Source organism: Salmo trutta, chromosome 2, assembly GCF_901001165.1.
Source record: "Salmo trutta chromosome 2, fSalTru1.1, whole genome shotgun sequence".
Classification (NCBI taxonomy): Eukaryota; Metazoa; Chordata; class Actinopteri; order Salmoniformes; family Salmonidae; genus Salmo; species Salmo trutta.
Genome location: NC_042958.1, coordinates 63,898,394 through 63,915,698, shown reverse-complemented (window position 1 = coordinate 63,915,698; position 17,305 = coordinate 63,898,394). Strand labels below are relative to the sequence as shown.

The 17,305-nt window shown below is 40.9% G+C and overlaps 4 protein-coding genes and 1 long non-coding RNA gene across 9 annotated transcripts; 3 read left to right on the top strand and 2 right to left on the bottom strand.

The window, feature by feature from the left end:
- Positions 1 to 741: 741 nt before the first annotated feature.
- Positions 742 to 17,041, bottom strand: LOC115160833 (beclin-1-like). Of its 2 annotated transcripts, none has more exons than XM_029711303.1 (2): positions 16,786 to 17,041; positions 742 to 1,316 (listed from the first exon to the last, which is right to left on the bottom strand). In XM_029711303.1, exons 1-2 carry the CDS (start codon positions 16,863 to 16,865, stop codon positions 1,148 to 1,150), a joined length of 249 nt encoding a protein of 82 aa, XP_029567163.1. In that variant the 5' UTR covers positions 16,866 to 17,041; the 3' UTR covers positions 742 to 1,147. The 2 variants fall into 2 exon arrangements, with proteins under 2 accessions (XP_029567163.1, XP_029567170.1); XM_029711310.1 differs by lacking the exon at positions 16,786 to 17,041 and adding an exon at positions 4,506 to 4,890.
- LOC115160793 (uncharacterized) lies at positions 2,331 to 4,310 on the top strand. Its single transcript, XM_029711210.1, has 2 exons — positions 2,331 to 3,409; positions 3,747 to 4,310. The coding sequence occupies exons 1-2, from the start codon at positions 2,339 to 2,341 to the stop codon at positions 3,963 to 3,965; spliced, it is 1,290 nt and encodes a 429-aa protein (XP_029567070.1). The 5' UTR covers positions 2,331 to 2,338; the 3' UTR covers positions 3,966 to 4,310.
- LOC115160843 (uncharacterized) lies at positions 5,499 to 9,336 on the bottom strand. 2 transcript variants are annotated; one of them, XR_003869126.1, is made up of 3 exons: positions 8,233 to 9,336; positions 7,989 to 8,051; positions 5,499 to 7,744 (listed from the first exon to the last, which is right to left on the bottom strand). It is a non-coding gene; the product is annotated as an uncharacterized LOC115160843 (long non-coding RNA). The 2 variants fall into 2 exon arrangements; XR_003869129.1 differs by having other exon boundaries at positions 7,989 to 8,343; positions 8,594 to 9,336.
- On the top strand, positions 9,480 to 12,103 carry LOC115160810 (uncharacterized). 3 transcript variants are annotated; one of them, XR_003869122.1, is made up of 6 exons: positions 9,480 to 9,641; positions 10,318 to 10,440; positions 10,645 to 10,743; positions 10,964 to 11,523; positions 11,629 to 11,738; positions 11,847 to 12,079. XR_003869122.1 is itself a non-coding variant. In XM_029711265.1 (6 exons), exons 2-6 carry the CDS (start codon positions 10,367 to 10,369, stop codon positions 12,015 to 12,017), a joined length of 657 nt encoding a protein of 218 aa, XP_029567125.1. In that variant the 5' UTR covers positions 9,485 to 9,641; positions 10,318 to 10,366; the 3' UTR covers positions 12,018 to 12,081. The 3 variants fall into 3 exon arrangements, 2 of the variants coding, with proteins under 2 accessions (XP_029567125.1, XP_029567133.1); XM_029711265.1 differs by having other exon boundaries at positions 9,485 to 9,641; positions 10,318 to 10,429; positions 10,964 to 11,177; positions 11,847 to 12,081; XM_029711273.1 differs by lacking the exons at positions 9,480 to 9,641; positions 10,318 to 10,440 and having other exon boundaries at positions 10,474 to 10,743; positions 11,847 to 12,103.
- LOC115160825 (zinc finger C2HC domain-containing protein 1C-like) lies at positions 15,231 to 16,435 on the top strand. Its single transcript, XM_029711290.1, has 2 exons — positions 15,231 to 15,689; positions 16,027 to 16,435. Exons 1-2 carry the CDS (start codon positions 15,291 to 15,293, stop codon positions 16,243 to 16,245), a joined length of 618 nt encoding a protein of 205 aa, XP_029567150.1. The 5' UTR covers positions 15,231 to 15,290; the 3' UTR covers positions 16,246 to 16,435.
- Positions 17,042 to 17,305: the final 264 nt, after the last annotated feature.

The following is a 17,305-nucleotide window of genomic DNA, read 5'->3' as shown; positions in this document are numbered from 1 at the left end:
ATTTAGAGACTTACCCAGAAAGACTCTCAGCCCGAATTAACATGTATTGACTCAAGAGGTTGAATACTTACGTAATCAATAAATCAATCGATCTATCTATACACTTTTATGACCTTTTTTTATACAAATGTTAGAATTGGAAATATCCTTTTACATAAGGCGTTCTGTGTGGGTCCATTATTGACATGTTCATAAATGTAATGAACCTGAAAACCAAATCATACAGTGATTTAGGCATTAAATACTGCCACAAGCCTCCTTGTCTACATTTATATCCACACCAAGGAGTCACATGTAGTAAAACGATTGCCTTGTTGAATTTGCCAATGAACAAAAGCACAGCATAATCCTGACGCCAAAGCTTTCGGGAGACACTTGGTGCGAGTGGGGAGACAGAACAGACAAGGCAAACGTTCCAATGCTGTTCCAATGCATGGTGAACTTAAACCATCTTTACCTCGTCAGCACAGTAAAAGAAAAACAATTAAACATACATGTACATTATTCTGTGGCTAGAGTGTAGTTGAACCACAAAGACACAAACCAATTGAAGAAAATAGTCAGAAAACCAGATTCGTGACTCCCCAGTTTTGCTTCTGGAGCAAAGTAAGAAGCATGTGATACATAAGAACCCATTCCAGTGCTGCATCTCAGTAGTTCAACGTGTCCTTCTCTCCTTCCCTTCATGTGTACTGATCTTTAAGAATTGAACAGGTCAAGGTGGTGCGGCTTCTCAACAGCTTTCACCTATCCAGTGTCATAAGATATGTGCATATGAAGGAAAAGACACAACCAGAAGCCACTTAGCTACTATTAGGACTCAATCCTGGAATGTGCTCCAAAAGTCTCAGATATCTCCCTTCATAACACCTACGAGTCTAGGTGGACTTCAATGTGTATAATTTAAGTTTTTATCTTGTCCTTTCAAACGGTCAATATGGAAATCAAACAAGGAAACAAGACTTATTGAATTTGAACTCACACCAGTGGTGAATCTCAAAAGTCCTTCCTCCAGTCTTCTCCCCACCCTCTCAAAACATCATAGGGAAGCAAGGAGAGCATTGTATAAGAATTTTTGAGAGTCACACATTGTGACGAAATGGTGGTTTTAGAAGGGTCAAGGGGCACACCCAGGGTGAGTCCTCATCTATCGGTTGTAAAACTGAGACGACACCCACGCCAGGCCCCACTTGAGGTTGGTCAACATGAATTTGAGCGCCTTGGTCCACTGCTCCTCTGAGTTGAACTGGGTCTTGATGGAGTAGGAGCCGCCGCTGCCTCCTGTGTCCTCAATCTTGCCCTTCTCGACATCCATCCTGACCCATAAAAGAAAAAGGTGCATTAAAACTCAAACCCCCAAGTGTTTATTTCTTGAAGGGTATGAAAGAAACTGGTGAAACATCTACAGCTGCTAACACCACATTTAAAAAAAAAAAATCTAAGGCCAGGACGCTAAGACAAACTCATCTGCAGATGTCTCATGCTAGTGACTAGTTGGAGGCAAAGGATTAAGCTGTCAAAAGCTGACCAACTCCAGTTATTTCTGTAATGTGTCATACCACAGTATGTGTCATAATACCCATAAAACATAGCGGTCAAACAAGGAAATGGTTCCAACTGTTTTTTCACCATCGGTTTTTCCCCATAGAAATTTTTTGAAACACTTAAAATTAGGGATGTGTTTCATGTAGGCTTACCCTTGTGTGACGTTTCGATAACCGTGTAAATATCTGTAGGACAAGGTGACTTATCAATATATTTGCCGGTATTTAGCCCCCAAAAATGAAATGCTAATTGGCTGCTAATGTGGCTATCATAAAGAACTACAAATGCCATGATGATCTGGACGAGACTGCTGAGGCAAAGGTAAGAATCTCTGAACTAACTATGTTAGCTAAATTTAGTAATGAATAAATTGGCAAAATGTCTTTAAATTGACAATTCAGAGTTCAGTAATATGTTTCACCTCAAAGAAAAGTGGCATGTTTAAATATGAGATGAGGGCAAGCAGTTTAACACAGATAGGTCACATTCACCATTTTGGGCTGCATATTATGGTCTATTATGACATCACATCCACATAAGTGTGTGAGATTCTAGAAGTCTCATTATTTGTGAACCAATTATGATGTCACAACTGATCAATAAATTCCAAATGTTCTGTTTGAACATTCTGGTGTCTGACTGCTGAAAATAGAACACTAGTATCCAAGACAATCAAGCAGATTCCTCCTGAGATATAGTTAACACAGTAGATCACCATAAAATATAGAAAGTGCTACTAGATGAAAACTTAGTTGCAGAACGAGGGTTAGAAAGGCCACTGTCAATCTCCTTGATGATGAGGAGATTCTTGCAGCCGCTACAGGAACATAATGCTTTAACAGGGAACCTTGGAGCTGCCAGTAGCAACTCCGTTCAGCCTGCCCTGCCATCTCAACCCAAGGCCACTGAGAAGCTTCCGGCGATCAAACAAAACAGTTTAAACACCTCCAGAATCCCAGTACTGGAGTTGACTGAAGAAAGAAAGGGTGCTCTGCAGCGACTTGCCAGTTTGAAGGCTGTGGAAAAGAAACCACATCCTCCCTCCAGAATCCCAGTACTGCAGAAGAAGAGGTCCATCTGCAATGGGAAGAGTCAAGGACTGCATGTAGCTTCAACACCTCAGCAGTCAGGGAAGGCTACTGTTCCTCCCATACGGAAGCCACTGCAACCCATCCGTACCAAGAGGGATCAAACCTGTGTGGTGAAAGACATCTACCTCCATAGTGCCAAGCCATTGAAGGCAGTCCATGGAGCCAATATGGTCGCCAAGATTCCACTGCCTCCCATTAGAGCCAGAGTCACTGTGCCAAACAATGATGCCAAGAAGAAGCCATTCCAGCCAGTCAGACCAGAGGGCAGCCCTCATCCTGCTGCTTCAAAGTACAGAAGGCGGGTTGTGAAGAAACACGTTCAGTTCAAGACTCAGACACTAACTGTACAGGATCTACCGCCATGCCCCGATGAGATGGTATGGGACGTCTTTAACTCAGAGGCTGAGCAGGTGATGGCATATATGAAGGCCAAGCTGATCAGTGTCACCCAAGAACTGAAACTGATTAAGAGTGGGGCCAAGATGGATGCTCAGGCTTTGGAGGAGAAAAACGCGAAAGTGCAGTTGAGAAAAAAGGTGGAGAAGTTCATCCAGGAGATCTGCCTGATGAAGGTGGATTCTGACCTATGGGAGATGATAAGAGATAACGAAGAAGAGGAAGAAGAGGAAGAAAGGATTAAAGAGGTGAGGAGAAATGGAGAAGAAAGCAGTGCGGCAAGTAAGCCAAAGCAGACAGCCACGAGATACACTGTTAGCAAGCCAAAGGAAGTCAAGAAGGGTTTGAACATGGAAGAGAAAAAGGAGGACAGACAGGTAAAGTAGCTTGACATTCCAAAGCAATGCTAACTGCTGATCTAGTGTAGTGTTGGTGATCACGTGCGTTTGTATCAGAGGAGGCTGATGGGAGGAGTTATAGGAGGATAGGATCGTTGTAATGGCTGGAATGAAATGAATTGATCGGAATCAAACGTGGTTTCCATGTGATTGATGTGTGTGATACCATTCCTTTTGTTCTATTCCAGCCATTACAATGAGCCCATTATAATGAGCTCCTCCCACCAGCCTCATCTGGTTTGTACATATTGTATATCTTGTCTTTGTTGCCCAGCTGCCCATTATTTGGCCCATCTGATAACATCCATTCATTCAGGTGGTGTTGAAACGTCGATTTGGGATGAGTGCAGTCAACTCCAAGCTGAAGCAGTGTGAGCACTGCGGCCGGTGCTTTGATCCTAGCCGCCTGGAGAAACACAGTGAGATCTATGCCAAGCTCTCCTCCAAGAGCTCTAGACGAGGGGTCTATGACTCCACCATGCACCGTCTCAAAGGCACTGTACTGGCTGGCTACGTGAAGCGATCCGTGGTGTGATGCACCAAGGGACCTGAGTCTGTCACTCTTTCTTATTTTGTATTGAACAGACAGACATACAGTGACTGATAAACCACCTGCTGCCCAAATGAGGACTTCTACCTTGGAATCTGTGAGGGTTCCAATAAGAGGCAGTACTACTAGGAGGCAGTATTGTATCCAGAAACATCTAAACCAACAGTGTTCTGCAGTTCCTCAAATCTACAGAAACACCTGTATAAAACACCTCAATAAAATCAAATCCAAACACTCATCTAAATCATTCTGTCAGATGTGTTACTAGTGCAGGAAAATAGAATAAATTAAATATTAAGAAACAAGGGAACGTATTTGTCAAATCTGAATATTAAAAGGAGGGATTTTGTTTCATGCGTTTTAAAAAAGAAAGATCAACTAATTAATTTAGTTGTATAACTTACCAAATTTACACAAATAACTGAAGTTGGTCAGCTTTTGACAGCTTTATCCTTGGACTGTCGACATAATCCATAGATGATTACAATTATAATTCTATGATATCTGCTAGACTAGTTGACTGACCTGTAGTGCAGGCAGAATCCCGTGTCTCCCTTCTCCACCTCCTCCTTGAACTGCTGCACACAGTCCAGGAAGGCCACCATGGCATGGTCAAACTTGTTGTCCCAGAAGAAGCGCAGGCCCCCTGTACAGTACAGTGGTAGCTCCTACACACGCAAGAAGAAAGAGAGAGTGGAATGTACCATATACAACATGGCCTATTCACTGGGGTTGGCTTCGGCCAGTCTAATGAGCATTGGAAAATAGTTCACTCTTTTTTTCACAGCTTATTAAAAAAGGTTTGTTTGTCTCCATATAGTAGCCAGTGGTAAGTGTGTTCATGTACTGGACCTGTTAGTTCGAGACCTCACTTGTTGGTAACAACCATCACACCTCCTCATCCATGCTTCACGTTTGGGAACCAAACATGCAGAGATCATCCGTTCACCTACTCCTCGTCTCACAAAGACACGGCGGTTGGAACCAAATCTCAAATTTGGACTCAACAGACCAAAGGATAGATTTCCACCGGTCTAATGTCCATTTCTCGTGTTTCTTGGCCCAAGCAAGTCTCTTTTTCTTATTGGTGTCCTTTAGCAGTGGTTTCTTTGCAGCAATTCGACTATGAAGGCCTGATTCACGCAGTCTCCTCTGAACAGTTGATGTTAAGACGCGTCTGCACTGCAAAAATTGAAATCTAAGTAAGATTAAATATCTTAAATACTGGCAATATATACTTGTTTTTGGTCTGACAAGATATTTCTTCTTATCAGCCAGTTTGTATGTTGGAGCATTTCACTTGTTTCAAGCTTTTTTGTCCTTAATTATCTTAAGATAATATAACTTGTTACTGAGATTGTGTTATTGGTTCTGAGTAACTTAATGCTCAAAACTAAAAATACCAGAATTATAAAGCTGTTTCATCAACACTGACAAGTACAGAACTGCTTTGTCAAAGTCAGAATTTCTTATTTCAAGCATCTTATCCTTTTCATCTCTTCACATATTAAGAACAGATAATGACCAAATGGAATTCAGTTTTATTGTAAATCATACACACAGCACAGCAATCATGTAGACAAAATACAGTACAGAACAAAGACAGTACACTTTTCATATCTGGGGAACACACTGAGTCATTTGAAGTGTTGTACAATTCTATTACTTCCCCAAGATGGTATTTGACTTGTACATAAGTTTGGCTCTTGTTGCTAATTGTGTAATGAGAGGTAAAATCAACCAGCTTTTCAGCATCCACTAACTCAGTGGCCTGTGCAAAGTGTGGGACCTCAACTTGATAAGACATGATGTTTCTATCAAAGTGTATAGTTTGAAATGGTTGATATTCCAAAAAATAAAGCCTAGAATCAACAAGAAATATGTTTTTGACCAGTCCAAATTCTGCATATTACCATTCAGTACTTTGGCAAAGATCATGGACTTCTGATTTATGTATTTTATTTGTATTGATTACAAGCCATTTGAGTGATACAGCATGGTTTACTTCATTGAAACCTAGGAAGTCCCTCAATTTTCCACGTAAATATTGTAGATCTTTAACCTCTGATACAGGTCCCATCTCCCTTTCATTTGAAAAAACTGGGTGCATTGAACTGTCAACATTTTGGCAGCTTTCATATATTTGGTTCTGATTGATCAAAGACTTGCAAATATTTTTTTTAATTGAGCTTGGAAGCCCATTGTTTAAAGAAACAATGTTTAGACTCGAACCGCATACACATATGTCTAACCATTGGACCCAATGACTTTATCTGTGATGGCAAATGTATCATATAATGCTGTTTAGGTGTAACATTGCGGTCTGGAAAAAGCTCCTTCCAATACTTCAAATGATTTACAATGAGTAACTTCAACCTAGACACGGTCACAATGGAAAGAACAGGTGCAAATACTATCTGTACAATCTCTATTAGCTCAATTGTCAGTCGTATATATGCATTGACTTCCAAACTCTCCAAACCGAATGGCAATATCCTTAGCAGGACAAGCATTTGCCCAGATGACTGTTTTAGTTTTCCATCACTTGACGTTAATGTACTAACAGAAATTGGGGATGGCCGATCGCTAACATCTAGAGGGGAATAAGAGAAACCAAGAATAGCAGAATTCACTGAGTCCAGATCAATCTGTCATGACACAACAAGATGATTCAAAATACATTGGGGCTATGCCCTCCATAATTACATGCATAATGTCTTGCGGAGTTTGTTGTATGATATCAAAGGCTGAGAATTCAACTAACTTGCTCCTTCTATTGATCCCATATGTTGTTCTCAGGCTGTTGCGAAGCAAGTCAGTCTGTGCCTTTTCTATTTCATCACACTGTCTGACATGCTTCTCCAATGTCCTTTCAGTATATGCATCCTCATTGAAGTGTGACTGCATGTCCTCAAAAGAACACTCAGTGTCTGCACTTACAGTAGGCAAAGCCCACACCCTCTGAACCCTGCTAGTTCATGTTGTGCCAGGGTGTCTCCAGAGAGAGACCATGGCACCATATATCGTTTTCTCGCCGTTAATAGTTAGCATTTTAACCCCACTGTACAATGAATGCATCCATGTCTTCCATGATTCTATTCAATATTACATCTACACCAGATTGACAGAGGTCTGCTGATCTAGCCATGGCAAGTAGCCTGATAGCAGCCAGTTTAGACCTGTATTTTGGATTTATATTTCCTAGGGTGTAGTACACCATTAACAACTTGTTTTTTGATGCAAAGGATCCTAGTGGATTACAGATCTCTATTTCATCCGTGTACAGAACAATCTGCAATGCATTTGGTTTCTCTGAAAATAAGGGATGTGATTTTAGAAGAGCACCATCAACAATGTCATGAAAAAAACTTGCCCTGCACATCTGGGGTCCCTTTTCAACCATAGACAGAATCCTTGGGTGTGATAAGAACTGCTCTAGACTTTTGACTAATGGTACATAATAAAATAATTTGTCTTTGATGAAAATGTCTTTTGATCCTCCACATTTCATCCTGCATATGGTTCCACCAATTGGAATTTCCTCTGCATCCAAACAGCTTCTTAATAACACTGTCCTGTCTAAATGTTGCAACGCCAGCAAAAGGGTCAATGAAATTGTCAAATATATCCATTGCATCTTTTTCAAGTTGACCTGATGTGCTTCCTGAATGCTTCTTTAGCACTGCCTCCATCTGCTTCCTGAGGTTGTCCAATAGTGATGATTGATACTGCTGTACCCCAGCAACAATGTCATTCACACCTTTCTGAAAATGAGACAGTGAGAGAGGTGGGGATGTCATCAATCATGGAGGTTGGAACACACCATCATGTATACCTATGATATTCAGATTTTCTTATGACATATTCATTAACATAAGGACATAAGGGGTCAACAATAGTAAGGTAGACAACCTAGCACTGAGAATGAACTCAACCATCACTGAACCACTACAAAATGATCTGCATAATGTAACAAACCAAATGCTCTGCTCAGAAAAAGCATCTTACCTGTGAGAGAAGATGCTTGGCTCTGGTATTTATCACAAAAGCAGTGGCATGTGTTGTCAGATTCTAAAAGAATGTTGACATTGAATGTAGTATCCTGAGGCTGGACATTACAAGTTCATGACAAGTATAATGTTTGTGACAGGAGAAGTGGTTGCGAAGACTGACTATGAATGCTATTAGTAAATCTAAGTACTTAAAAAAATATGGTACATTTCAGTAGATTGCCACCAACCGAGTAACTTACCTGTTGCACTGTGACAGCTCCATGTTGGTCAATGCCCCTTTGCCCATCATCTGAGTCAGATGGATGGAGTTGCTGATCAGTGATGCTGGAGTTAGCTAGAAGACTGTTGTCCTGTGTACCACACATCAAAGAAACAGATGATTATTTGAAATTGTATTTAGTGTCACCAATAGTGCTATTTAAGTGTTTTGTTCCTATTTATCATCGATTATTTTCACATCAACCCAGCTTTAGCCATAAGAGTCATTATGGCTACAATGATCGAATAGCCTAATGGACAGTATGATTTTGGTCCGTGTATCGTCTGTTCATTAAATTATTTTTTTAAATCCAGAGAACAAAAAAAATGCAAGCTAGCTACTTGTTCCGGTGGTGCTTGGCTTTCCTCCGATGGCTGTTCATCTGGTCGGGTGCAATCAAGTAGGTGTTGAAGGTGGTTTCTCTTTACATGATGGAAGGAATTGTACACTATATTCCTCAGTGCATCCGTCAATACCACAGAGCAGCCAGAAATCAGGGCTGCCACTGTGAAATCTATTGATATGGCTCAATAACAGTTTCAATGAAAAAGTAATAAAAACGCAGCAGATAACGCACCGTCAAAGCATCTTGAACGTTACTAAACGCAAGTAAAACGTTCCCACAGCTTTCGATGAAAAGGGCGGAAAGAAGTGAAAATGATGTTCAGTATTTATAATAAAACCAAGTAATTTATTGGAGTAGAGAACAACACCACTGGGACTTTTAACTATACATGTATCACTCCGCTTTACAGGTGTTCTAATAACCGTTAATTACATTAACAATCGTTCTCTATCTTAAATTGTAACAAACTTCGCACCGCAAATATGAACATATTTCCACAAATAACATTTGAGTTAAATGATGAATGGTCGTCAGGAGAGGACGGTAACGTGTAGACCTACACAAAGTAGCAGTAGCAAGCTAGTGTGGAGGAAAATGTATATGTGTTGCTTGGCAACAGTCCAGTTCCAGACCAGTTGGGGAACTATGTGTGTTGGCGGAGCCAAATAAATAATGAAATAAATAAACAAATCATAATCTGTTGTCGCGTATTACTGTTAACTAAGAAATTGCGCTTGTAGAAGTGTTGTATAAAAGCAATATCACACTCGAGGTCGTGCTGTTATACTGAATATTATTATCTTTGGCCTGCGGCCTCGTACCTACGACCGAATCACAGCCGTGCTGATATTCAGCACTCCCTCTCGTGTGATATTGCTTAACTGACGTACGTTCATCACATTATCTAGCTAAATAAGAGAGGCCTAAAAAACTAAAAAGTCAAATACGGTCCAAATCTTTGAGTCATCTAACAACACCATGAATGAAGATGGAATGGATGACATATCCAGGCATGGACCATATATCAACCGCAGTATTAAAAGGTAATGTTCATTTGTTTATACCGTCTACCTTTCTCCTTAGCAAGCTAACGTTAGCTAACGTTCATTTGAATTGGAAAGTTGGCAAACCAAGTTAGCATGCTAATTTTAACTAGGTAACGTTGCCTTTTTTGCAGTTAATAACTGCACGAACGGCCATTCGTTGAAAAAACTTGAACTTTGGTTAGATTGAGTGCTTTATTGCCAGAAATAGTGTTAATGAGGTGTAAATGTGCCCTAATGACTGACGCCGTCGATTATTTAGCTTCGCCGTCTTTGGCGCCCTTTCTATTGACAATAGAAAATAAATAGAAATGGCGCCAAAGACGGCGAAGCTAAATTATCGATGGTGTCAGTCATTGTCTACAATCTTAGCTAGGCAAGCAAAGATTAACTAAGGTTTTCAATATGGGAGACAATTTAGCGTTAACGTTAGTTTCATTAGCTTGCACTATCTTTTGGTTTAAAGTAATTGACTTAACCGTTCATGATATACTAGTAAACTCATTTTGTTAGCTAACATGAGCTATCTTGGTAAATCATTCCTGCATTAACTGGAAAGGGAAGACAGCATGCTAATGTCTCATAACCTATATCAACCTGACACTTTGCGTCTATAAACTATGATTTAGTTGCTAATTACTTAACTATTTTCCATGTGGTTTCATGTATTTTTCAGCTGCTAATATAAGCACAGACATGCTGCCCAGCCTCTAAGGAGGATTTACATGATCTCTTTCCCGGTCCAGAGCACTTCTTCAGAAGGAGAACCATTTGGAGATTTACTCATGGTGATAATGAGGTCATGTTAATTTTGACATTTGGGAGACATTTAATCTAACCATGCAGACAGTGTTTCCTGTTATCAAAGTAGCATTTCCTGGCCATCATTACAATACATGTATCTACAGATCTACTTGTTTTGGTGTTTGCTGTTAGGTTGTTGTTACAGTGTGGTGTTCTTTGCCTTTATAATTACTATAGAATAAATGTATGTCTTATACAGGGTGAAGAATCAGACCTGTGTAGACCAGGCACCTCCTCTGGGACCTGGAGAGATCCCCACTATCTAGATGCAGCACCCCAGAGGTTGAACAGTTGGGTGGTAAGTACACAAATTGAAATAGTGGATAGTGTTTCCTTATAAATGCAACTTCTACTACTACTCTAAATGAGGGACTAGAAACCAAGTGACTATTTAGTCTTCAGTGTTTCCTGTGGAATGAGAGGTTTGGGGTGGTAGTACCAGCGGAATCACTGGTCTTAATTTCAGTCTACATTTTTAAATGTTAATTGGTCGGGTTTGTTATGTTTTCTGGCATCAGAAACTACTGAGAGCCTACAGAACCAGGCGAGACATTATAAAACTCTACAGGAGATGTACAAAACCAAGGCCAGACCCAACCAGAAGGATGTTTCCCAGCTCCTGGACCTTGAATTCCAAGCAAGACGGGCCTTCATCGACTCTGATGCTACTAAGGAGCAGGACAGGCCTACCAAGATACTTCCCTGTATCTCTGCTTCAGAGAACTGGATCATGTAAGCAAATGTATTCATTTTAAGTAGGCCTATGCTTCTTTATCCTGGTTAACACCAGACCGAATCTCAAATGAGATGCGGTGTGGGAACTGAGCAGCGTGAGAAGCCATAGCAGGGACGGGGGTAAACTACTTCAGGCAAATGTAAAACAGTGAGCTCGCGATAATTCGGTCTGGTTGTCTGTATGTCTGTATGTCTGTCATGTTATGGATGAACTCCGGCGGATCCCTCGATCGAGGGAACTGCTTTATACCTGAACTGAAGACCTGCTGGGGGACCTTTTACAACAAGGCACAGTTTTATGTAGTGTTCAAAAAGGTCATGAAGCCACCGCTGCTGGACAAAGGTAATTACTGGCTCTGTTGACAATGGAGAATCCCATGAACAGATTCATTTTTGTTTAAATAACTGGCTGCAGTAAATCAAATGAAACTATTTTTGTTTTTAACAGTGAAGCACTCAATCGCTATGATGAAGGCTTTACCAGATATATTCCCATCACCTGTGGCTCCACCAAAGAAGTTAGGACATGCAAGTGAGGCTATGCTTCACATCCTTGAGGTAAGAAATGTGTGCATGTATTAGAATTTTCATTACTTAACCATAACATACAAAAAGTGTGAATTGTCTTTGTTGTCATATTTGTTTTTCTCTTTGTGTTTGTGTCAGTCTGCAGAAGACCCCAACACCTTTCTTCAGGAGAGACTACTCTTCAGCCCTGTCGTGATTATCTGCGAAACCAACTGCGTACTGGCCATTGGAACCATGCCTGTGGTGACCTTCCCAAAAGAGGACATCTATGCCAGCGTGACGTATCTCAAGCATGATGTTCAGGAGTAAAAATGTGCTTAACAAGTCACAAATTGCATGGACTCATCTGATAAGTGTTTAACAGGATTTTTGAATTACGACCTCATCTCTGTACCCGGCCCATACAGATAATTGTAAGGTCCCTCAGATGAGCAGTGAATTTCAAACACAGATTCAACCACAAACACCAGGGAGGTTTTCCCAAGCCTCGCAAAGCAGTGCACCTATTGGTAGGTGGGTAACAAAACAAACATACGTTGAATATCCCTTTGAGCATGGTGAAGTTGATAATTACACTTTGGATGGTGTATCAATATACCCAGTCAGTACCAAGACATTGGTGTCCTTCCTAACTCAGTTGCCGGAGAGGAAGGAAAACGCTCAAGGATTTCACCATGAGGTCAATGGTCACTACTATTGATATTTTTGAAACTTTTACTTTTACTTCACTACATTCCTAAAGAAAATAATGTACTTTTTACTCCATACATTTTCCCTGACAGCCAAAAGTACTACTTACAATTTGTCAGGAAAATGGTCCAATTCACGCACTTATCAAGAGAACATCCCTGGTCATCCCTACAGCCTCTGATCTAGCGGACTCACTAAACACAAATGCTTTGTTTGTAAATTAATGTCAGAGTGTTGTAGTGTGCTCCTGGCTATCCGTAAATAAAACAATAAAATATAAATTGTGCTGGCTGGTTTGCATAATAAGGAATTTGAAATTATTAATACTTTTACTTTTGAAACTTAAGTATATTTTAAACCAAATACTTTTAGACTTTTGCTCATGTAGTATTTTACTGGGTGACTTTCAGTTATACTTGAGTCATTTTCTATTAAGGTATCTTTACTTTTACTCAAGTATGACGTTTCAGTACTTTTCCCACACTGCTCTCCAGCAACTAAGTTAGGAATGACGCCTGTATTTTGTAGTGACGGTGTATTGATACACCATCTAAAGTGTCATTAATAACTTCACCATGCTCAAAGGAATATTCAATGTCTGCTTTTTCTATTTTTACCCATCTAACAATAGGTGCCCATCTTTGCGAGGCATTGGAACCCTCCCTGGTCTTTGTGCTTGAATTTGTGCTTGAAATTCACTGCTCGACTGAGGGACCTTACAGATTCATTAATTATCTGAATTAATGAATAAAATGAAGAGCAGGTTACAGAGTTGTTGATTGTCCACTGTCAAAATTCTGGAACTCTTGATGTCATAATCGACTCTTCTATTACATCATGTTGGGTCCATATCTTATGTATCTTTGACAGTGAACAGTAAACCCAAATCACTTTTACAAAGCACAGCTGACCAGTTAGTAGTTTGACTTGTAATTTGTACTGCCTACTTTTGAAAGACAATTTCTTTCATCAAAATGGCACAGCTCGCCCAGAAAGGTGGGCTGTGCAACATGAAGATGTTATTTTTGGCTGTTATTTTCTGTCTCCTATCGCCTGCTGCTACAAATGTGTTGGCTTCTTCGTCTTCGGACCAGAAGACTTTGATGCCAGTGAAGGACCACTCTGTTCGGAACAACCCTGACGCTACAAAAGAGACCAATTTTAAGACATTGCTGGAACAACTTGAGAGTTTACGGGTGAAAGACGATTCTTCTCCAGGTAATGTGGGCCAGTTGACAAAAGGATATTCCTCCAAAATTGCCAAGTACCCCTCGGAGCTTGTGGAGCCCCTGATTTCTGTTCCAGAGCACAAGCCTTTGATGCCAGTGAAGGACCACCCTGTTCAGGACATCCCCAATGTTGCAAAACTGACCAAAATGGTGCAAGTGGACCAGATGCTGGAACAACTTGAGAGGGTGAAAGATGATACTTTCACAGGTAAAGCTAAAGTCCCCCAGAAGATTGTGGAGAAACTTATTCCTTATCTACTGGCTTACAAGCAAACAGCATTACATGGTGACGATGACGTCTTCAAAGAAAATGTTCAGGCTTCAGCTCCAAAAGCTCAGAAGAGCACCCTGAAGATCAAACCCAGAGTCAACATATTGACCGACCCTTCTTACTCCGAGCCACTTGTGAAGGTGAACCTGATTTTGGGGATCTTTTTCTATGGCTTCATCGTAATAGTGGTTCTCTATGATGCTGTGAGAATCTCCAAGGAGGCTAGAAGGAGATCTGATGCTATGGCCGCTGCCAGGCTGAAGAAAAGACAACCAGCCACCGATGAACCACAGACACTGGTGTCCAGAGTTCGGGAGAGCATATCTTCACACTTTGGTTTGAAACAGGCATCATCCACACCACAGTGTGCCCACATTTCTGACAATTCGGCAAAAGAGTTGCACAAGTCAAAGGAGTCAACCTCCAACAAGGACAAATCTGAAACGGTAAAGAGACCCGGAAAGAGTGCCGTCAGCCTGAGAGAGTGTGAGCCACCTCTGCCTAGCATCCCAGAGAACTTTCTTGTGCCTGACTCTGAGCCTGCCATCCAGGTGGCATTGAACCCATTCGACACCAAGCTAGCCGAAGTTGTATCTCACAATACTGAGGCATCCAACTACGAGGCAACCGAGAAGCCCTGCTACACACATTCCGGACTCACTGAGGTTTGTGTCGATTAAGACCGAGGACTACTTCTTAAACCAAGTGACATTGAATAAAAGCAGCAGATATTGAATCACCAAATGAGATCACATGGAGACTGCCACCTTTGAAGACTTATTTTTTCTGTTTGTAAATGATTATAATTACTTTAGAATAGTAATAAAAATATATTGCATTTAAAATGTATGTTTTAAGTCATTTTTGGGTATTTTGATTTGTTGTTGTACATGAATAAGAAACATTATTTAATTGATAAAATAGATTTTTCGGAGAAAAAAATAGTTTAACAAATGATTCTTCTGTACTGTTGTATAGTTTTTTGCCAGTAGTTCTGAATATAGCCCTCACAAGCCCAAAGTGTCCCTGAAAATGTTGTGCTATGTCAGATATGTGCAGATACAGTGCCTTCAGAATGTATTCATACCACTTGACTCAATTCACATTTTGTTGTGTTACAGCCTGAATTCAAAATGGATTAAATATATATTTTTCTCACTCATCTACACATAAGACCCCATAATGATAATGTGAAAACATGTTTTTTTGAAATTTTTGCACATTTATTGAAAATAAAATATACAATATCTAATGCCAAGAAGAAGCCATTCCAGCCAGTCAGACCAGAGGGCAGCCCTCGTCCCTGCTTACAGAAGGCAGGTTGTGAAGAAACACGTTCAGATCAAGACTCAGACCCTAACTGTACAGGATCTACCGCCATGCCCCGATGAGATGGTATGGGACGTCTTTAACTCAGAGGCTGAGCAGGTGATGGCATATATGAAGGCCAAGCTGATCAGTGTCACCCAAGAATTGAAACTGATTAAAAGTGGGGCCAAGATGGATGCTCAGGCTTTGGAGGAGAAAAACGCGAAAGTGCGGTTGAGAAAAAAGGTGGAGAAGTTCATCCAGGAGATCTGCCTGATGAAGGTGGATTCTGACCTATGGGAGATGATAAGAGATAACGAAGAAGAGGAAGAAGAGGAAGAAAGGATTAAAGCGGTGAGGAGAAATGAAGAAGAAAGCAGTGTGGCAAGTAAGCCAAAGGAGACAGCCACGAGATACACTGTTAGCAAGCCAAAGGAAGTCAAGAAGGGTTTGAACATGGAAGAGAAAAAGGAGGACAGACAGGTAAAGTAGCTTGACATTCCAAAGCAATGCTAACTGCTGATCTAGTGTAGTGTTGGTGATCACGTGCGTTTGTATCAGAGGAGGCTGATGGGAGGAGTTATAGGAGGATAGGATCGTTGTAATGGCTGGAATGAAATGAATTGATCGGAATCAAACGTGGTTTCCATGTGATTGATGTGTGTAATACCATTCCTTTTGTTCTATTCCAGCCATTACAATGAGCCCATTATAATGAGCTCCTCCCTCCAGCCTCATCTGGTTTGTACATATTGTATATCTTGTCTTTGTTGCCCAGCTGCCCATTATTTGGCCCATCTGATAACATCCATTCATTCAGGTGGTGTTGAAACGCCGATTTGGGATGAGTGCAGTCAACTCCAAGCTGAAGCAGTGTGAGCACTGCGGCCGGTGCTTTGATCCTAGCCGCCTGGAGAAACACAGTGAGATCTATGCCAAGCTCTCCTCCAAGAGCTCTAGACGAGGGGTCTATGACTCCACCATGCACCGTCTCAAAGGCACTGTACTGGCTGGCTACGTGAAGCGATCCGTGGTGTGATGCACCAAGGGACCTGAGTCTGTCACTCTTTCTTATTTTGTATTGAACAGACAGACATACAGTGACTGATAAACCACCTGCTGCCCAAATGAGGACTTCTACCTTGGAATCTGTGAGGGTTCCAATAAGAGGCAGTACTACTAGGAGGCAGTATTGTATCCAGAAACGTCTAAACCAACAGTGTTCTGCAGTTCCTCAAATCTACAGAAACACCTGTATAAAACACCTCAATAAAATCAAATCCAAACACTCATCTAAATCATTCTGTCAGATGTGTTACTAGTGCAGGAAAATAGAATAAATTAAATATTAAGAAACAAGGGAACATATTTGTGAAATCTGAATATTAAAAGGAGTGATTTTGTTTCATGCGTTTTAAAAAAGAAAGATCAACTAATTAATTTAGTTGTATAACTTACCAAATTTACACAAATAACTGAAGTTGGTCAGCTTTTGACAGCTTTATCCTTGGACTGTCGACATAATCCATGGATGATTACAATTATAATTCTATGATATCTGCTAGACTAGTTGACTGACCTGTAGGGCAGGCAGAATCCCGTGTCTCCCTTCTCCACCTCCTCCTTGAACTGCTGCACACAGTCCAGGAAGGCCACCATGGCATGGTCAAACTTGTTGTCCCAGAAGAAGCGCAGGCCCCCTGTACAGTACAGTGGTAGCTCCTACACACGCAAGAAGAAAGAGAGAGTGGAATGTACCATATACAACATGGCCTATTCACTGGGGTTGGCTTCGGCCAGTCTAATGAGCATTGGAAAATAGTTCACTCTTTTTTTCACAGCTCATTAAAAAAGGTTTGTTTGTCTCCATATAGTAGCCAGTGGTAAGTGTGTTCATGTACTGGACCTGTTAGTTTGAGACCTCACTTGTTGGTAACAACCATCACACCTCCTCATCCATGCTTCACGTTTGGGAACCAAACATGCAGAGATCATCCGTTCACCTACTCCTCGTCTCACAAAGACACGGCGGTTGGAACCAAATCTCAAATTTGGACTCAACAGACCAAAGGATAGATTTCCACCGGTCTAATGTCCAT